Source organism: Streptopelia decaocto, assembly GCF_964273445.1.
Source record: "Streptopelia decaocto genome assembly, chromosome: 1".
NCBI classification, from domain to species: domain Eukaryota; kingdom Metazoa; phylum Chordata; class Aves; order Columbiformes; family Columbidae; genus Streptopelia; species Streptopelia decaocto.
Genome location: NC_138663.1, coordinates 61,943,217 through 61,965,749, shown reverse-complemented (window position 1 = coordinate 61,965,749; position 22,533 = coordinate 61,943,217). Strand labels below are relative to the sequence as shown.

Genomic DNA, 22,533 nt, shown 5'->3' with positions numbered 1-22,533 from the left:
TCTCTGCTATCCTATTTCTGAATAAGAACTCCACATATCCTCTTCTTCAATCCACCCCTGCATCAGCACCCACAATCTTTCCCTGCTATGCCTCAAACAGCACTGCAGGTTTTATCCAGTAAAAGGAGAAAAAAAAATTAAAAAATAGGCAGATGTATTGACATCCAGTAGGAAGAGGTTAACAAAAATCCTAGAATGGCGGAAAAATACAACAGATAGTAGAGCATGTTCCCTGTTATTAGGAATACAGGGCTACAGACAATTACTAGGGGAATAGGCAGGTTCCGTATTAACTCACACCCACTAGATGACAGAGTACATCCCCAAAAATACTTCTTCAATTTCCAGTTATCCACAGAACAGCTGGGAAGATACACAGACAGTGAGTCCCTACCGAATGAGGAAAGGAATAAGTACATTCTAGAGGCAGCGAAAATTCATTAGTAACAGGAGAGTCTTAATTGTCCGAAAACAGAAGTCACTACTGCAGGGTATAGTTTCACATCATACTAAACCAAGTGTAGTTGTTGCTGATGAAAAAAAGGTCCAACCCTCCTTCCTCTGGCTGCCTGACCATGGATTTCCACTGGTCTCTCACCAGAACTAAACCATCAGGCAGCCACAGGACAAGTCAGTTCAACAGCTGACCCAAAGGAAATAAATTAATCTCCACGCAGCTCACTTTTTTAGATATGCTTTAGAATAGATTCCTACACATAGAAAATAAATAAAACGTTACGTTACAGTTCTATGCAGTAATTTACCCAATATATGTTATTTCCAAGACACGATAATTGAAAACATTGTTATTTCATCTCTATACTATTTTGTCTTTCTAAAAATGATTGCTGAACAATAGCAAAGAGATGTCTGTTTAGTAATCTTATGCCAACAATATACACGTATATAGAAAAAGACTGATGCTTGCCTTTCTAGCATCAGGTCTTATTACTGAATTTCAAATCTTACCACAATAAGCCTGGTAACAATTCTGGAATCATATTGCTAGTACTTTTAGGCATACAATTATTTACTTTGTCAATTAAATTATTTTAAATTTACATATGAAGTTACAAACTTCTATGCACCAGATGTAGAACCACAGTGCCTTAAAACAAACAGAAGAAAAAAAATACAAACTGAAGTCAAACAGCCCTTCACTCCAATCTAAGACTGTCAGGAACCTGAGACACACAGTCCAGCTTAACTCATAATAGCATCGATCATCACGGATTACATGTAGCAGTTTTAAGAGAAGTACTTTTCCTAATGACGATTTCATCACTAGGCCAAGTTAACATGACCGAAGTACTTCTGACATATCCCTTCTGTTTAGTATTCTCTACTAAGCACATAGCAAATTTCTCTCTCCTTCTTATGCCAACCTGACCAGACTGATTGTAACAAGTTGCTTTAAATTAGTATTTACTATTAAATTTTGTGCCTGTCCTTTTAAAATCACTGTTTTACAGAAATTAAGATCTAAAGAAGCCTAGATCTTTTAGCATAGATTTTTGCACAATCAGCTGCATCAAGATCAGAAAAATAACATCTAAGAAAACTAGAGCAGACCTCAAAACTAAACAACATGCCAGTGAGAGCAAAGGCATTCTAAAATCAGCAGTGATACCTGAAGGCCTTATTTCAGTGTGAAACCAGTCAGATGCCATAAATCAGGATGACACTAGCAAGAGGATCAATACATAAGATGTACAGAAAAGAAAGAGAAAAGAGGGGAAGGAAAAAAAGGGAGAAAGGGAAAGTGAGAGAGAGGGGAAGGAAAAAAAGGGAGAAAGGGAAAGTGAGAGAGGGGAAGAAAAAAAGGGAGAAAGGGAAAGTGAGAGAGGGGAAGGAAAAAAAGGGAGAAAGGGAAAGTGAGAGAGGGGAAGGAAAAACAGGGAGAAAGGGAAAGTGAGAGAGGGGAAGGAAAGAAAAGGAAAGAAGGAAAGAAGAGGAAAGAAGAAGAGGAAAGAAGAAGAGGAAAGAAGAAGAGGAAAGAAGAAGAGGAAAGAAGAAGAGGAAAGAAGAAGAGGAAAGAAGAAGAGGAAAGAAGAAGAGGAAAGAAGGAAAAAAGGAAAAAAAGGAGTACATCAATGTGACCTGAAGAACATTTTTTAGCAGTTTACAACCAGTAATCTTTGCAACCTTTCACATATGAAGCAAAGCACTTGGCTCAGGAATTCAGAAAGATTCTCTGTAGCAGTTCAGACTCCCATCTTTCTCCATTCATTTTCCCAATCAGGCCAGACTGACATACCAAGGAAAATGAGAAAAAATAGCGAAACCTTACTTCAGGCACTGTTTCTTGGAGAAGGTGCAACTGCACAATTGATGCAGGAAAAAGGATTAACACTGGGTTTCAAGTATTTCTAGGAATACTGGAGTCCAAATTTAACTGACCATAGCCAACATGAATTTTAGTTCTGGTTATAACGCAAAGTCTATAACAGCTTTGTTTTCCTACTAAATAGTATGGGTCTTCCATACACAGAAGACACATTAATTATTCAGTTTAAAGAGAGAGGGCATTGGAAGGGGAAAAAAGAACACAAAAATTAACTGTCTCCCTATACACTAGTCACAAAGGTTTTCTAGGTCTTTAAGAAAGTTTTTCCATTACGTATTTTTGTCTCCTCTTCAAAACTCCAGGCCAACATAACTTTAATTCTTCATCCCTAAGATATTCCAGAAGCTAGTAAAAGCCCCTGACAGATAACTGCATCTTATTTACATTATTTGCCTTATTTCAGTTCCCAGGCAGGGTTATTCTGTTATAGCTGTGCTTGCAACTGGGTGGGGAGGAAGGGGGTGGGAAACATACACCACACCAATTTACAACCAAGCAAGAAACAAAGAAGTACTTAAAAATAATGGCTTCAAACCACAGAGGTTTTAGAAGCAGAACCAACATTATATCTCAATTCTGTTAAATGAAAAAAACAAAAAAAATACACACCAAACCACACAATCTTCAACCCATTTAAACCAGCTGCCATTGCTCTCTTGAAAGAGACATCTTAAGTGAATCCCTGTGTGTGGTTCTATTCTACTTGAGAATAGAACTGCTACCATTATTTCCCTAAAAGAAGAGGAAGAAATAGGCTAAGCTCTACTACTACAGAGCTGACAAGGGGGTCGAAAAAGGAAGCCAGTAGGAGAGTTCATCAAATCTTCACTCATTCAGGAATAAAGCAACTATGACAACTGTAATATAGCAAGTGAAGGCCACCTCTTTTCCTGAACGAAGGTATAAAAATGAAATTTAAATAAACTTTTTGTTGTTGTTACATATTGCCTACACACATTTGCTTGCCTCAACTTTTAATTTCTTAGGTTTTTTTCTTAATCTTCCTCAGCGCCAATGTGCATGCAGACTCCTGTTAATTATCAGTCTGTCTCTAGTCATCTTAATGAAAGATTGCATATGATGTGATTTTAAGAACTACTGGCATCCCAAGTCCTCTAACTACTATCACCACAAATTTCAGTTCCAGTTAAGAGTTTGTAACAGTTTGTAACTTTTTCCTCTTAGGTAGAAAGGGCCTTTTGTAAAAGAACAGACATACTAGTTTCTTGTGTCTAAGAGAGAGGGGACTGGAAGGGAAGAAGAGAGAAATTAACCAAATCACAAACAGCCTATGAAGAGAAATGGAGGTTCAACCCAACATGACAAACAAAACTTAGGAAACAATGGCATGATGTAGCTTGCAGCCACTGAAGAGGAAGGTTACTCATTCCTTTCCAAGCAAGCACTCCCATTCCCCTTCCCTGCAACGGCCCTGGTACTTGCCTGGTTACACAGCAACCTGTTTTCGCTCGCTTATCTGACAGAAACTAGCCTAGCCAGTTTTCTGCCTGTTTATCAGGTTAGCTTACAGCACAGCCAGACAACTGTCAGAGCCAATCCACAGGAGGGAGTAGGACTATGTAACCTGGAGAGAAGGGTATGAGAAGTAGGACTGCCCCTTTTGGCAATGCATGTCACTAGACCCAGTCAGGTCTACGGTGTTAACTCTGTCCTCGTTATTCACTAATACTCAGAACTACTCAAATCTAATGGATAAGTTGCCAATAGCTTACCAATTTGATAGCAGGGAACATCCCTCCTTGCATCTGAAAAACTTCCTAGAACTTATTATAATTATATACCCTGCACATCAAAAAAGATGTTACTAAGTCCAAGAGTTGTTACATTGGCACTAGATGCTGTAAGTGAATCAAGCTTTTTTAGACAGCAGAGCATTTAAGATGGTCTTAGTCTGCCTGCCTTTAGGCATCCCAATTTTTCTTTGATGAAGTGTTTAGTTTTACAGGTTTCTTGAGACCAGTTATCTTTAGCTCCAACAAGAGCAGCTGAGGCAAGTACCAGGGAGATGTATGACTTTATGACACTACCAATGTTATCTGCCTACAAAACACACTTCCCAGTAATGCAATGAAGTATGACAGTAACTGTAACAGACTAGAAAAGCAAAAAAGTAACCCAAACAGTGCAGCCTCCTACAGAGAGTACTAGCTGGTTACTCCAGTTGCCTAATAAGTATTAGCCATTTAGAAAGAACTGGTTGCCTAATAAAGATGGGTGGTTTGAAGAGATCATGAAGCGTGACAAGTACTATCAGTACTGTGTGATCTTATGCAATGGACAGTCTGTAAAGCTTTCGACACCCTGAGTAATACTGCCAGGAGACACCATCAGATATGACTTGTTCTCAAGCACAGTGATAAAAAAAGATATGGAGGTGAGCAGCAACAAACCCACAATGGCTTCTTAGCCTGAGGGGATTGATTAGGAAGCTAATGATTGTTTTTGAACTGTGCCCCTTCACTGGAAAATTATGTCAAGCATGATTTGAAAATATGACTTTCTGCTAACATTAGCCAATATCATTTTCTGTCTCCCGCGTTCTAGCACCAGTAAAACAGTGTTAGCGCAACTTTAAGACACCGTTTATGCAAATGCCTTATTCCAGGGTTACTAGATGACTCTTTGGCTGCTTTTACAGACTGCAGCAACAGCAAATTTGACTTCAGCCTGCTTTATGCATCTTTAAACTGACTCCTTACACCAAAACACTGTATCACCTAACTGGTTTAAAAATTTGTGAACCGGATTGGTTTTAAAGACCTGCTGGAGCCTTCTGTTAAGTAGCCTTAACACTCACAGTAGCATCCAGAACCTCTGCAGCTATACCTGAAAATAATCTTTTATTGCCTTCAAAATTCAACTCATTTAATAGTTCTCCTCCTTTAAGGAAAACAAAAAAACCCACACTCAAAATACTTTTTTAAACTCCTCTGCTTCTCAACTGTGTAATTCCCCCTTCAGCCCTTAATATTTTTCAGACATTGCTAAGAACTTTTTAGTAAGCTTTTTAGTGAGCAGAATAATTTCTGCATCTTCTAACCACAACATAAAATAATACATGATAGCTCCTCTAGCTTTGAAATACCTTACTTTTATAAGGCAAATAGACTTGCAGTCAATAGCAAGTAGAGACAGATGCTTCATTTTTGAAGAAATCTGAAAGCATAGTGGCTCATCATCTCTGGCTCACCATCCTCATTTCAAATGCAGATGGAGTAGCTGATTACATTAACTTCTATTTAAGCTATGATACAAGCAAACTGTTTCACATACATAGATAATGAGTTTAAATATTAGATGTTACATTGGCTGGCTGGCAGAGCAGTAAGTAGAATAAGCTCCTTCTATCAACTAGATAATGCCCATAACTTAGAGATTTTTATTGGATTCTCAGCTGCTTATAGAGGTCCAGAAGGGCATACTGGCCACAACTGCATCCATGGAGTCCGTAACGTATCAAGAAGTTACTTTTACACATTATTCCATCTACAGAAATCTAACTGTTCAATCCTCTTCAGATGGAATTAATGAAGCACAGTAATTTTCAGACCACGTGGAAACTTCAAATAGTGCAGAACAAAGCTAAATAGAGTTTGGGGGTTGAGTTACATCAGCACCAAGATTAAAATTAATCTGCATCAATTATTTTTATTATGGATATAATTTGACATACTGATTTTAATCTAAAACTCTAAAATGTTCAAATTCAGGTTGCTGAAAACAGTTTTGCTCTATCATAAGCTACACAGAGTGTCACCTAAACCATTTGCAAAAGCACAACTCTACGTTTTTTTAATTCTAGATTTTACACACAAACACTTTCAGAGGTAATCTTTACTTCACAGTCTGTGCTACTCAGCTCCACAGTTCTTAGATGAGGAAAAAAAAAAAATTATCTATGTATCATGCTAGTGTATATAGATGTAGCTCTTACAATGCCTTCTTGACAGCTGGTAAAACACCAATAACATTTGAAACAGAATGCTCAAGAAATGCATAAGAAATGTATAAAGCAGAGGACCTACTGCAAAAAGTCCCCTGAAAACAAGTCCAGACATTTACTATTCCTGTAAAAATTACAGGAGACATTATTGTTCATTTATTGTGAAAAACATAAAACTAATTCTTCAGGAGAAAATTTCTGACTCAAATTTTGTTTAATTGTTCCTATGAGAGAAGACAGGAAGTTTGCCAAAGAGCAACACATGCAAGTGTTTTATTTTGGGTGTCAATACTGCAAGAAGTGTATATATGAAAATATTTTTACATAAACTATGTAAATTATGTCTTTGCAATTCAAGAGTGAAAGCACACATTATTACAGGTCTTAGGCTTTGTCTGCAAGGGTGATCTGCACCATGACATGCTGGAGGCCAACCAGGTGGAATGCAGATCTGCAAGAAAAGGACCTTGTAGCTCCGGTAGACAACAAGCTGATCACAACCCAGAATTGCAATCTTGTGGCAAAGGTGGCCAACACCATCCTGGGAACCATTAGGAGTTGCAAAAGGGTCAAGGCAGGTGATATTTCCCCTCTACTCAGCACTGGTGAGGCGACAACAGGAGTGCTGGGTCCAGTTTGGGGACAACCCATGGAAGAGACATGGACATACTGGAACAAGTCCAGCTAAGTGCCACTAAGATGATTAAGGGACTAAAGCATCCTTCAGATGAGGAAAGGCTGAGAGAGCTGCAACCCTCAAGCCTAGAGAAGAGAAAGCACAGGGGCATCTTATCAGTGTGTGTAAATATTAATGTGTATAAGTTCTCCTGATGGGAGGGAAAGGGTGATAGACTTTTCTCAATAGTGGCCAATGACTGGACAAAAGGCAATAGTCACAGATTAAATCATATGAAATCCAGCTGAACACAAGGAAAAAAAAAAAATCTATTTATTTTTTAGCTGCTAGAGCAGTCAAACAGTGGAAGAGGTTGTGCAGAGAAGTTGCAGAGTCTTCATTAGTGAAGATACTCAGAACCCAACTGGACACAGTTCTGAGCAGCCTGCTCCAGCTGACTCTGCTTGAGATTGGGGGGGTAGACTAGATGATCTTAAGAGATCCCTCCCAAACTCAGTAGTTCTGTGAAAGTTACTTAATAAATAAAAATTTTCTAGATTAATTTGGGTCTATCAATACACTGTTATAAATCTGGTTTAAGTCAAAAGTAAGACTACCAGAGGACTCCATTCCACACCAGTTGATACTAAGTTGATTAGTTAAAATAGCAAGTACAAGAAGATGTAGCCTTGGAATTGAACAGCTGTGAAGAACAACTACTTTCAAATCCAGAGTAAAGAAGAATGCAGGAGAAATTGCAAGAACACAGAAAAAAATTAGGATAGATCTCTATTAGGGCAAGATCCAAACAAGGAAGCTGGCCTCTAAAGCCTGTGTAAATTCAGGAGACAGCACACAGGTACCTACACTCACTTGACACCTCACCACTTGACCTGAAAATTCCAAAAACACCATCTATTCTGCTTGCCCTGTGCACCCAGCCAGCGTGTGCCACATTCCCCTGCATCTAAGCCAGAAGACAAGCACAGCTGCCGTACTTTCAAAGTACTGGGCACTAAGTTAGGAGGGAGAAACTATTTTGATTTTCCAAGCGAGATGACAGCAGTGCTTATCCAGGTTGTGGGATTTCAAGCCCACACATCTCAAGCAAATTTTCACCTTCAAGTAACTTTTTATGTAAAGATACTCTTTATCTCCCCCACTTATGGCCTCTTATTCTGCAGAAAAGAATCCAGGAATTATGGGGCCAGAATAATGACCCAAACATAATCTTCTGGTTACGGCACTCAGACACTGACTAGATTATCTGCAGTTCTGGTCCCTTCTCCTGACATTAGGGAATAAATACAGTGAGAATGCGTTACAGCACAACCGTTTGCAGGTCTTAAGACACACTAAAACTTTTTCTTAGTCGTCTGATTTAACAGTGCTTCCTAAAGGAATGTGGTCTATCCCGACTATGAATGCATCTGTTTTTCTTTTTTTTTTTTTTAAAAAAAAAAAAAGGTAGAACTGTCCATTTCTCTAAATATTTCAGGAACTGTTCAATATTTGCCTAAAACCTGACTTTGTAGAGTACAAGTAATACATAACAGTTGTTGCTTTTGTGTTTTGAAAGTGATAGTAATGTTTTGCTTTTGTTTACGACCTCTACTAAAATAATCTGAAAATGTCAAAAAGGTTTTTCTTTAATAATTAGCAAAATGTAGTAAATACTTCACATGAGAACAATCCTTTACTACGAGTGTTTCCTAAGATTTAAAGGTCAATGATCTCTAAGGAGCCTTTAATGAGTTCAATAATTCACTGAAAGTAGGAAGCATTAAGTCATTTTTCTTACAATTCAATTACAGAAGAAGTTTATCAGTTTGTTTCTATTTCATGGTCCTGGCTATGAAATTAAGTAAAACTAAAAATACTAAGGGGAAAAAAAAAAAAAAAAAAAAATCAAGCCACTTGAAGAGTGACAATTGTCTTTGTAGTACAATTTTAAAAAAAAACCCAGATTCAGCTTTTTTAAAAAATTACAGTTTTTACTCTTAGTAATTCAAACCACAGAGTTACATAAGACAATCTCAAACTGTGTATTTATTCAGAAAAACTTACAGAAAGCTACAGCTTAAATTAATGCTGATCATCACTTCTTTTCTGCACACTATAAAGTAGTTTCCATCAAATCAAAAACTCAACCATGCATCTGTATCAGCATCAGCAAGCCAACTGGATGCATTAGAACATGGATCTTCTACACTTCAGAGTGGCCATTGCAGAGGATATTTTAGCACAGAGGTTTTTTCATTCACAAACTAATGTTCAAATTTAAAACTCCAGACTCTTGCAGTACAAGGTAATATTCTCCAGGTATTCTCCGTTCTGTTATATGTTTCCTTCCGCATTGTCTTCACTTTCCTGTCTTCTCTCCATCCAGCTTTTCACCTAGAAGAATGTCTCTTCTTCACTATGCTGCTTACTCCCTTTGTACATACCCCATGAGAACAGAATAATCTCCTAATCTCAGTTCAGATTTTTCAGACACCTGAAAACCAGAAGTCCCATTCAGTTATGTGTTTCTTTGTGTAAGGAAATATCTACTTTAACTCCCAACCTCTTAGCACGTAGTCAGTAAGTTACCAATATAGTTAATAAGTTTCCAATAATGATCTGTTTAGAGATTTGCAGCTTTTCTTCCAAACATGTATGAGGATATACATGATGCTGGCAAGCATATTACAGGATGGAGTCCATTTCCTAACCAAAACCTAGTTCCGAAGTACCATTGTGCACAAACTTCACAGAAAGCCGATGAACTTCTCAGATGCTCAAAGCAAGGCATACATTCACACTGGAAAGAGCCTTGTCCAGCTTCCCCAGGTTGGCATTATAAGAAACAGATTTTTACTATGCTGTGTTAACCAACAATCCAGTATATAAAACACATTTACCTGCTACTTCTGTCTCCAAATTCCCCATTAGCTGTACAAAAAAAAAATACAACAAAAAAAAGAGACTATTCAAAACATTTACTAATGCATTCTAAAAAGCATATTATATTTTACTAGTGTTGCCCTGGGACAGCACAGAAAACTTCAGATAGAGACTTTCCTGCCTCAAGCTGCTACATGGTCCAGAAGCAACTCCCTGGGAATTTTCTGTGCAGTTTTGCATTGGGAACTGACATCCCATACCGCAGGGATGCATTCACTTCCATTCTCAGCACACATGCGCCAAAAGCAGTAATGAGTGCATTGCAATTCACTCTTAATTATATGATGCAAATGTACCAAATGCCTGTTTGATGTAAGTTTAGTCCAGACAAACAAGATGTTTTCCTCAAAATCATTTCACTGATAATCCAACCATACTTAAAGGCTAAAGCTTTATTCTCCCATGTTCTACTACTTTTTCCATGACTTTGCCTCATTTCCTTGTCCCCCTCTTTACATAACATCACTGTTTACAACTGTGTAGCATCAAAGAAAGAAGAGAATGAAATGCAGTGCTACCCTATGAAAAACAAAGGCTCGGCCCATTAGGTTGGAGACATGCATTGACATTCACAAGCTGGGGGAAAAGAAAAAAGGCACAAGAGCACTAATGTGCAATCAACAGGATTGTAGAGATACCTTAGATCTATTCCTTAATGTAAGAAAAACACTTCTGGGAAGATCACTTACGTATCACATACCTTTGTAAGAGGTAGGTAAGGGCACCTCACATTAACAGGTCAAGCACTGGCATCAACAGCGATACCTTCCTTTCACAAATATCCAAGATTTTGATCTCTCTTACAGTAGTAAGTCTATTCAGTATCTAGTACCAGAACTAACTGAGAGGAAAAAGTTTTATTCTTCTGTAAAGTGGAGGGTTTGTGTTTTTTTCATTAGCCAATGAAGTTGTTTCCATACTCAAATAAGGACCAGGAAATAGAATACACAGTATGTTCTCATTTGGCAAAGCTGGCCGAGATATCAATTCTAAATAAATAAATAAATAAAATTAGACTTTTACCTTACTGGTAAAATATAAAAGCCAACAGTTCACATTTGCAGAAGCACTTAAGAGTTACATCTTTGCTTTAGAAAATTCTGATCTACTCAAATGATACTCCTAACTCTAGTTCATACCTAAATCCTTCTTACTGTAGTTTCATGATGAGTCAAGGATAAGCCAGCTGACCATGCTGGAAGTATAAGCTACAGCCAAGGCATTTGCTTTCACTCAGGTTAAGACACTTTCCAGCAAGGATGCTCATCCAGTCACCCAGTACTACAGCTGCCCCATTTGTTCTCGGCAAGAAGAACAGCATTCTAAACTACTTCTCCCATATTCATTACACCAAAGCAGCACATTTTACTGCAGCATTAAGAGAAGCAAAATTATGTCCCCAGAGGTCCTAGCAATTCACACAGGAGGGCACAGCACCAGAAGCAGCAAGTTGCTGCTCACCTTTGCATCACATTGATGTATACTCCATGAAGACATACTGTAGTCACAACTTAATGTGTGATTTAACAGACTACATGTGTACACCTTTTTTGTTAATGTGGTTTTGGTCCTACCTTACATAAGCAATAGAGCACAGAGAAATGCCTAGGACAGAGTGTCTGGGCTTGAGGCTGTGGCATGTCAACACAGCACACCATCATGAAATAAAAAGGGAAAACACTACCCTGAGAGGTAGACTGGCAACATTTACCTGGGCACAATGTCACATTAGCAAGGCTATCTCACTTTTGGTACTGTTCCTAGACCGCTCCGTACTTCACTTTTCAGCTCACAGATCTGCCCATCAGTACCTCTGACAGACACATGTTAAGTTCTGCAGTGTCTCATTTCACTTCCTCTAGTTCTTGACGCTGAGTTTTGGAAGTCAACAGCATCACTAATCCTTCAGTGAAAAGATACACATTTTTGTTATTGAAACAAAACTAAAAATTTGTACTTTGGGCAAGCCAACCCACAAGTACTATCAGGTAACAAGACACAGCAATTCCTTTGGTTGCTCTTCATTTACTCAATTCGGCCTTTGTTTATTGGCCCTCAAACATCAGTACCCCAAAAGGAAAATGTCAATCTGTTCAGACAATGCTGCCTGATAACTGGTAAGAATGACAGATCAGATCAATCCTATATCCTCGGTATCAAAGGCCTCATTTCTCAGAAACTCACCTTTCCTTGCACTTATTTTCATGAATAGTGCTTTAAGAGCCTTTAAGTGAATAAAGCATTAATGTAAATGGAACAAACACAATTAAATTTATGAAATGAATTCTCCAGGCTAGATGCAATGTCAGCTGACAGTTTCAAATGAAAATAAATAGACTTCATACCACAATATATTAAAAATTTAGAACAGTCATCCTCACTCTAGTTGGCTTTTAAGACAGGATGATGTGAGACAGTTTTTTAAAAAAAAAGCCTTCTTGCTTTTGTGGCAAACATGAACATTTATGCCTGCCTGAGCAACAATGAACTCAATATTTTCAAAACGAAAGCCCAGTTTTAAAGTCTACTTTAGTTAATGCTGAAGTAATGGAGAAAACAATATTAAATATTAATTCCATTCAAAAGCAGCATTGACCTGAGGAGATGTAACTAGCCACATAAATCCACATTACCACCATATAGCAGACATCTCAGGACTATTCATACTCCATAGATTGTTAGCTCCCTGTATTCATGAGCTAATGTTACAATACATTAGAAGGGACTGACAAATGAAAAATAGCTTAGCTATTTTAAAAGCTGTATATTTCACTAAAATCTCTCTCCTATGTTGCCAATAAAGCAATAGCAATGTTGTTAATTGAATTTTCATACTTCAGCAATGAGACAAATGTAAAACATGAGCATTTTTCTGTTTTTCAAGCACATACACTATACTGAAATCTTTACTGATTACTCAGAGTTGTTTTGAGACAAAGGTATTTTATTTTAAAATTATGTAGGGAAAATACTCTTCATGTAAATATTTGTAGGAGTTCATCTTCAACTTGTATAAACACTCATGTAAACAGAATGGAGACACTGTATCCCATGGTCTTTCAAAAGATTATATAGAAAGTGCACAGAAAACTGCACTTAGCATTAGAAATCTGCTAATGAATATGAAAACTGTCCACAAAAAGCTAGAAACCACAAATGAAGAATGAAAACAAAATTAATGTATTTTTTCCCACTGGCAGTTAACAGTGATGCTCCACTGTAAGGCTTAATCCATTTTATTGCCATTGTGTTGCTCTAAGAAAACTTATAAACAGATAATGTTTTAAAAAAATAATACAAAGGAATATTCAAAATCAGCACCGTAGCACCTAGCAGGTATATACAGGAATTATGTGTACCAAGCAGCAGCCCCCTACCCAGACTTCTCTTAGCTCTGTTGTTTACAGATACAGAAGTCACAAATCAGAGCCTTTTGAAAATGTTGTAATTCTTCAGTTAAATAAAGCATGTATTAAATATAACAAAAGGAAAAGAAGACACTGAAGTGCTACATAAGCATCAACAAAAGACACTCTGAAATACAAAATCATCATAAATTAAATAGTTAATAAACAATGCACTATTAGCCAGTTAAATTACACATGAAGACTTATAGTGCCTTCATTTGCATGGTCAAGAACGGCCAAAGAAAAAAACAATTATGCTAAAATTATTGATATGGATCAACTGTAACATTACAAAGAAATTAAAGGTAGTGTTTAAATCACTAATTCTGAACCTTTGTGTCTTTTAAGTAACATTGATTAGGCAATAAGTAATTTACACTTTAGAAATTAGAACTATTAGCATTTAACAATTGTTTATAAACTCACTAGAATCTTGTTGCAATTCTAATTAAAAAACAAAACAAAACACAGAATTAGGTACATCTCAGTTCTCTTACAGATCTTTACTGGACTTTTTTTTTGTCGTAGATATTATGTCGGAATGCATATTCTAAAACATCTATTATGTTTTATTCCAGAACATCAAATGAAAAAATTTACTGAATTAGAGATCTAAAGGAAAGAAGTGTTAACTTTCAAAGTATACATACTTCAAATAAAGCCAGTTTTTCCACAAAACTGTAAAGAAAACTTGTACGTGTAATTCTACATGTTGTTATACAGTTTCAAAAATGGAAAAAATTTGAATACTTACTTCTCTACAGTGCTTATTATGTTAGAATACATCTACTTTAATATATATTAATAAGTCTTCCCACTTCACAGATGGGAACCGAGAGGAAAAAAAATGGCTTGCTCAAATGAAGAACATAAAAGGATTGGAAACAGACATCCAATTACACAAATGCTAGTCTGGCATCCTTATTATTATTAGTTTCTTTTCAGTTTAACCAAAATTGTTTCAGCTTTTGGGTTTAGTAGAGCTGAAGTCACTTGAAGTCACTTAATTGTTTGGCAGGACACACAGCTCTTTGGACTTGAGCTGAGGCTCCCAATCTTACCTCTGAGGAAACAAGGCTAAACCAGACAAAAGTAAGGTTAACAAACACAGTAGCTTTCCCTTGAGTTCTAAAACATACACCCAGTTGCCATAGGAAGAATTTAAGGCATATACATTCTAAAAGCCCACAGGTCAGCTCAAGAGCCTCTGGTGCCAGAACAAAGCTCTATGGACAGGACAATGATTTGTTGATTCAGTTCAGGCCCCTGAAGGTTTATAATTATGAAGCCTTAACTTTCTGTAAACAGAAGGCCTGCACCAGAACGCATTTGTAACAATTCCTCTTTGCAGTCTCCATGTTTCTTGACAGGAGCATCACCACACCTCGTCCTTGAAGTCCCTTGAAGTCCCCCAGATGCAGGAGCTTCATCTGTCTCTGCAAACAGAGGATGCTCTGGGATTGCAATACTGCAGCTGCACTGGGAATGCCTTGCTTGCTGCAGACCTCACTAGATGAGCAGATGGGTCTGGGCTGAGGCCATCGGATTCAAAGCAGAATCACATATGGAGACTGAGACACAAAAACAAGATTCCACAAATCTGGGTGAGCCATTGATCCCAAAGTGGGCAATGAGGAAGAAAAATGGTCAACTCTCCTGTCTTTTGCCATCCACTATGATCTCTTCTAGCAACAGAGACCCCACCAGTGTTTTCCAACAGTCTGGGGCTTATCCTAACCCTTCATGAGCCTCACTCAGCTCAGTAACCCAACAAAAAGCCAACCCAGGAAAGAATAGGCTTTGTCAGTTTTCTGAGTAGAGTTGACTTACCAAACAATCAGACAAGCACTGAACCAGCAAAAGAGAAGTTATAGTAGCACACAGCCAAGAGCGGGACAGCCCCTTTCAGCAGCAAAAAGTTGGTGAAGCCCATCATGCAGAACAACATGCATGAAGTTCCAAAACAAAGAACCAATTCAGGAAAAGTAGTCACTATAGCATGTACGTTTGTGTCTTTTCTTGCCTTCAGAGTACAGACCAGTGTGTTAACAGGGACCTGTACCATGTAACCGAACAGCTGCAAGAGGGAACCTTGACTTTAAAATTGAGACCAGACTAAGGAGTGGTTCAGCAATTTTCTATCTCTTCAAAGACCAAATGAAGACATGCTCACATCTATACAATATCAGAAAACCTATGCTCTACATGAACCTAGCTCAGACGCTATGTTGGCGTTTAAATTTTTTGAGAAAAAAGCCTCAAGGCATCTGCAATTCAAATAATCATCCTCAAAAGGTACATGAATCACCTTTCTTTTCAAATGATGCTATTAAATGTTTTTTGATAATGACAAAGCTGTAAAAAACATCAAACACTTAACAGCAAAGTTCTATATACCATCAATGAACTGTTCCAGGAAGGGAAAAAAAAAGTTAATTCTTTCAAAAAGGCTAGAGAATACAGAATTAATCCTCAGAGCAAGAGCTATCGACTTAAAAACAATCCTATATAAATTAAATGAATTTGATTTTTCTTTGCAACAGAAATACATACACATGTACACTACATACAGATTAGTGCTGTATCTTCTTCATTGCCCTCTAACCTGCCTAAATGAAATGCTGGTTTGTGTAAAAATAAAAAAAAAATATGAAAGAAAAAGGATTTGGGGCTTGTAAATTTAAGTTTCATTTAAACAAAACATCAATGATGTGGGCTGAGCAAAGCTGGATGGATTGTTTCTTTCTTCTCCTTGAAAGGCAGACACCAAAGTTGACATTATCATCAAGTTTTAGGGAAAATTACTGATTTTGAGAACCAAAAAAAGATGCTTTCTGTTCCTACTCCCCCCATTGCTCTGGTTTTGAAGAATTAAACATTTCCTTTGTTTCTAAAAAATCTGGTTTAAACATTAAAAAAAATACATTAAAAAGGTTACAGGCATTTCAAAAGACAGAGACCATTACTGCAACTGACATCCACACATCTGATAACTTCTTACCCTATTTGTCACTGAGAAGTTCACTGTATGGATATTGACAAAACATCCCTTGGAAAAGGGCTACATAGAAAATGTCATGGGGACACCTGCGTTTTCGGTTCTCAGTTTGACTGACTTTCCATGCTCCTTTACAAACACTGCAGTATCAGTGCAGCTTTACAAAGCAAGCAGGCTTAAAAAGCTAACTCTACAATCATTTACTCCTGAAGTATTACAGACATTACATTCTGCAGACAAAAAGCAAATTATACACTTAAACTTCAGTTTGTTCCGACCTGTCTTACTCTCGTAGACTAGATTTCAGTGACATCTATGCAATGTACATAAATCTAGTCAAGTACAGGTATTGCACCATGGACAGAAAAAAAGACAAAAAATTGAAAGCTGACAATAGGATTTCTGCAAACTCTACAAACATATTCCAAGAACGGAGCTGACTGTAAGATTGGTTAAAAAAAAAAAAAAAGAGAAAGAAAAAAATTCTGTGCATAAGGTTACATGTATCACAGTAAAAGAACACAAACAAGAGAAGATAGCATGCAGTTAACCTAATAACCAAGGCAGAGCATCAAAAAATTAAGGCAGACAGAGACAGAATGAGAAGTACCATGCTACGATACATATCATTTGAAGATAAAGCCAAGAACTTAAACAGGTGTCAAGAGCTATTGAACAGATTCAAGAAAAAGTTGAACCCTTAAAGAAGCATAAAGGTGTTTTTCTGCTGCATTCTATCTGGAGTATATTCTAGACAAGCTAGAAAGGGGGAAGCAACTTACTGTGATGTTTTCATTTAAAGAAGATGGAAAGACTGGGAAAATACAGAAATTCTCTTAAATATAAATGGATTTGCCTATCTGAAAGATTTGACAGTTTGTCAGCATCTCAGTCTCAGTATTCTTCCCACTCTTGCAAGCCATTCAAGAAAGTGATGAAACCTAGAACATCACACAGACACACACACATCATGCTCTTTTGTTCAGCAAGAGGTAATTACACAAGATTGTGGCAGGATGTTAGGCCCACTTGTCGAGTAACTAAAACCCAGAACATAGGTTTGCAACCTCGTAAGGCATTACAAAATATTTGCTTTTACAGAAATATTTGCCAGAAGCAATAAAACACATAGTTGACAATATCAATATATTGATGATATAGTGACAGTAAGCCAAAATACAGTCATTTTAAGATAGACAGTGCAAGAATACAAAAAAAAAAAAAATTACATAAAATTGTAAGGGACTAGTGCCAATCTGTCAGAACAGACTATTGCTAAGGCACTCTCTTGACTATACATAGGAAAACAGCAAAGAACCCATAATCCAGTAATACATGCTCCATGTTAGGTTGGTGCAAAAAGAATTGCAGTTTTTGCATTGCTGAAACTTGCCATTTGGTATTGGAATACATTCTTACATAAATGTGGTTATGTTGTGCATAATTTTAATGGGCTTTTCTCCCTTTTTTTGCTACTTACTACTTGCTGTTTATATTTATTTTAGCTTATGGCAATGATATTAGATAAAAAGCAAATTCAAGTGATTTTCTTATTTGAGTCCAAAATGGGTCGTAAAGCAGCGGAAACAATTTGCAACATCAGCAACACATTTGGCCCAGGAACTGCTAACGAACATACAGTGCCGTGGTGGTTCAAGAAGTTTTGCAAAGGAGACAAGAGCCTTGAAGATAAGGAGCATAGCAGACGGCCATCCAAAGTTGATAACAACCAACTGAGAGCAATCATCAAAGTTGATCCTCTTACAACTACATGAAAGAACTCAATGTCAACTGTTCTACAGTCATTCGGCATTGGGAGCAAATTGGAAAGGTGACAAAGCTCGATAAGTGAGTGCCTCATGAGCTGACTGAAAAATCAAAAAAATCATATTTTGAACTGTCATCTCCTCTTATTCTACAAAACAATGACCCATTTCTTGGTCGGATTGTGACATGTGACTAAAAGTGGATTGTATATGACAACTGGCAATGACCAGCTCAGCAGCAGGACAAAGAAGAACCTCCAAAGCACTTCCCAAAGCCAAACTTGCACTAAAAAAAGGTCATGGTCACTGTTTGGTGGTCTGCTGCTGGTGTGATCCACTGCAGCTTTCTGAATCCCAGCAAAACCATTACATCTGAGAAGACTGCTCAGCAAATCAATGGGATGCACAAAAAACTACAGTGCTTGCAGCCAGCATCAGTCAACAGAAAGGGCCCCATTCTCTTTCACAACACAAGACCATACATCACACAACCAACGCTTCAAAAGTTGAATGAATTGGGCTATCAGGTTTTGCCTCATCTACCATATTCACCTGACCTCTCACCAACCAACTGCCACTTTCTGAAGCATCTCAATAACTTTTTGCAGGGAAAACACAGGATGCAGAAGATGCTTTCCAAGAGTTCATCGAATCCCAAAGCATGGATTTTAATGCTACAGGAATAAACAAACTTATTTCTCATTGGCAAAACTGTGTTGCTTGTAATGGTTCCTATTTTGATTAATAAAGATGTGTTTGAGCCTAGTTAAAATGATTTAAAATTTAAACTTTTGCACCAAACTAATATGACAGTACACCAAGGCCTTAAATAATGGAGGTTTATATGTTTCTTAACGTGAATCACATCAATCTCATTATTTCACAGGCTGGAGAGAAAAATAAAAAAAATAAAAAATAAAAAAAAATTTAAAAAAATAAAAAAATAAAAAAATAAAAAGAAAGCATGAAACCAAGAAGTTCCCAAAAACTTTCAAGATTTAGAGAAAGTGTATTTTCTTTCACAAGCTACGTAACAGTCTTCAGATGCTCTTAGACCAAGAAAAAAGGCACTCCCAGAGCAGACCACAGCTGGGAGAGGACAATGGTCTCCCACGATCTTGTCCCTTAGTCAAGAGACTGGGTGAGCATGCAACTAGATCCCAGAGCAACATGGCTTTTGCCAGCTCCTGCTGGTTTGCTCACTTTCCACACTTAGGGTTTCAGACTACCAAAGCAGTTCAGTGCTAGCACAGTTTTTCTATCAATTGCTTGACAGAGCTCAAGCACAAGAACCACTGTGAATCATCATGCAGATCAAGACTGGAGTAAGCTACAGAGTAGTCTGTCCCACCTTTGTATTGTACAGTCAATACTCCTCATAACAATTTCAGAAATTAGTTCACATGTACCCTAGTAATATTAGTGCACAAGACTGGCATTAAATTAAGCCTGCATGTAAGCTGAGCAATTGCTAAGATCAGCTGAAAGAGCAACACACAAATGCAGAAAAATATTTGTGAGAGAGAACCTGTAACCATAAAAAGACCTTCAGATGATGCCTGCACCTTTACTACAGGCAGTGACCAAGTTCTGACAAACTTTTATTAAGCTACTTTAATCCAAAAAAGCTGTTGTGTGTCTAGCTCCAAACAACAGTGCTCACAAGAGTAGTAGCAGTCTAGTTAAAAATATTAATGAGGGCTGTTTCTAAAGGTACAACAATTCTGTTTTGCCAGTTTTTTAGAGTTTACAAAGCCCTTTTCATAGTTTCTATTATACTGTGGTTGGAGTCGAGGGAAACCCATACACAAAGAACAAATCAACTCAACATACGTACAAGTCAACATCTGAAATACTGAAAGCCCTCCTTTCATCCTAAAACGTGGCAAGAAAACACCCGTGTGTAATAATTACTGTTAAGTAACACCTAGATATGCAACCTACTTTTGGCCAGCATTCTTCCTTTATACCACTGAAGGAAAGAAAAAAGAAAAAAGAAAAAAAACATAAAAAATAAACAAAACACAGACACACAATCATCGTTTATCTGCTGCAAGCGCCGAGGGCAAGACATGAAAGGCGAGCGCGGCCGGACCGCCGGCGCGCTACCGCACGACACCTCTCCCCGCCGGGCAGCCCTCCCCGCCGCACTGCTTTGTTCCGGCGCCCGGCCGCGCCAGCAAGGTGCAAAGCCCCGGTGCCGTCACGGCTTTCCGGGCAACTCGGCGGGCCAGCAGCAGCCGGTGGCGGGGCCCTGGCGACGGCCGTCCCCGCTCCGCTCGGTTCGGCCCGGCCGGGCTCTGCCGCCCCACGCCAGCAGAGGGCGAGGCGCTGTCTCGCCGGCAACGCCGGGAGCCTGTTTTTGTTACACGGGGGGTATTTAAATGTCCTGCTGTCAATCACAACGCACTTCCTACACCGCCGCCAGCTCCCCGGCCCGCACGCCGGCGCCGGGGCTCCCCACATAATGGGGGCGGCAACTCGGAGCCCCCCGCAGCCCCAGCCCGGCCGAGCCACTTGAGCCGCGGGCCCCCAACTTGCTCCTTTGTTTAACTGCCCGTGAATCTCCACCGCCACCTCCGCCTCCCCCTGCTCGCAGCCGGGGCCTTTATGATTCGCACTCTCGGCTCACAAAAAAAACACCACGCGAGTCGGCGGCTGCCGCACGGGACCGGGCTGGAAATGTCAAAGCGGCGAGAGGAGCGGGGCGACCCTCCTCCGTCCCCGCAGCCCCTCCGCCAGCCGCCCTCCCCAAACAAAACGCACGGCCAAGCCAGAAGCCCGAGCCCCGCCGGGGGAAGCCCCAGCACCCGGCGCGGTGCCTCCTCCGCGATGAGACCGCCCCGTCTCGGGAGAGACCCTCCGGGAGAGCGGGGCGAAGGGGGAACACGCCGCCTCCCCAAAGCCGGCTCAACTTTATGGTGGCGCCGCCCCGCCAGCGAAGCCGCCGGCCGGGGAGCCCCGCATCTGTTGCTCTTTCATAACCCGCCTCCCCCCTCCCGGCCGCCTTGCCCGGCCCGACCGCCCCCTCACAAGCAAAGCCCCATGTGCCCAAGGACGGCAGCCCTCGGCGGCACCGGACACTGCCACCGCCGCAGGGGGGAGCCGGAGCGGACGGGAGCCCGGTTCCCCCCCGTGCCGCCGCCGCGCAGCCATTGTCCCCCCGGCCGTTACCGGGGGGGGTGACTGCCACCGCCTGCGCCCGGTGGCCCGCTGACCCGGCGGCTCGTCCCCCTCGCGCCGCCCGGCCCTGAGCGGCTCCCGGCGCCTACCTGCCGTGGAACCAGTCCTTGCAGATGTCGCACTCGATCATGAAGCGGCTCACATCGTAGGGCTCCCGGCACACGCAGTACACGGGGGTCGCGGCGGCCGCCGCCGCTCCGGCCATCTTTAAAGAACTCACTGACTGAGGCGCCCGCCCGCTCCTCCTCCCCCTTCCTCCCTCCGCCGCGGCCGGCGGCACCAATAACAACAGCGCGCGTGCCAGCCCCACACGCCGCGCGCGCCCCGCCGCCGGCAGGCAGGCAGGCACGGGCAGGCGGGCGCGGGAGCGAGCGAACAACAGCGCGCGGGGGCGCGCGCACGTGCGTCACCCGGCCCCCGCGGAGGCGGGAGGAGAAGGAGGAGGAGGAGGAGGGGGGAACCGCCCCCCCCCTCCCCGCCTCTCCCCCCGCACGGCGCCCGTCCCGGCCGCGCCTGCGCCAGGCGGAACGCCCGCACCACACCCCTGCCCGGCCCGGCCGCCTCGCCCAGCTCCCGCGACTGCGCGTGCGCGAAGCGGAGAGGGCTCCCATTGGGCGCGGGGAGGGGAGCGCACGTGCCGCCGCCCGCCCCTCCCCGCGGAGGGCGGGGCGCGGGGAGGCACGCGCTGGCCCTGCCTTCCCTCCCCCCCTCCCTCCCTCCCCCGAGTGGTGTCACGCGGGGAGGGGGAGGGGCAAGGTGCCTCGAGGACACGGGCAGGGGGGAGGCGGGACACGGCGCGCGCCGGCTCGCCTTATGTAACCGCGGCGGCGGCGGCGGAAGAGGCCGAGCAGCGCCGAAAGCTCCCGAAGGCTGCACTTTGTTGTCGGGCCACGGACACCCCGCGCAGGCGCAGAGTCGGTCCCCGCCTCCCCCGGCCCGGGTGCGGGGAGCGCGGCCGCCTGCGTGCGGGAGCGGCAGGGCGCCCGGTCTTCTTTCCTCCTTCCCGTGGGGCCGCGGTTGGTTCGCCCCGGTACCTGCAGAGCAGGGAGCTCCCGCAGGCAGCGCCAGACTTGGCGAGGGGCTCGGCCAGCACTGGAGTCCCCTGTGCCGCTGGCAGCGCTGAGGAAGTGGCAGGGTTTGGCTAGAGCAGTGTCACGGAGCACCGGTGCTGCTGCCTCCTTCCCTGCCCGGGCTGCCCGACACACCGTGGGCAACAGCCGCGTCCAGCTGCGGGCCTGCCCGAGGAGCTCGTCTTCGGTTTTAAGTTAATTCTTCGCATGCAGATTCAATGAAACTAGCTGAACGC

At 41.3% G+C, this 22,533-nt stretch overlaps 1 protein-coding gene across 3 annotated transcripts in view; it reads right to left on the bottom strand.

The window, feature by feature from the left end:
* Positions 1-21,646, bottom strand: part of KDM7A (lysine demethylase 7A) — a 67,424-nt gene extending 45,778 nt beyond the window's left edge. The window contains exon 1 of one of the 3 annotated variants that reach the window (XM_082043403.1): positions 21,317-21,646. In XM_082043403.1, coding sequence (XP_081899529.1) covers positions 21,317-21,432 — 116 coding nt within the window. In that variant the 5' untranslated portion in view covers positions 21,433-21,646. The remainder of the gene's footprint in view (positions 1-21,316) is intronic. The other 2 variants (XM_082043402.1, XM_082043404.1) reach the window with 2 other exon arrangements.
* Between the last annotated feature and the right edge of the window lie 887 nt (positions 21,647-22,533).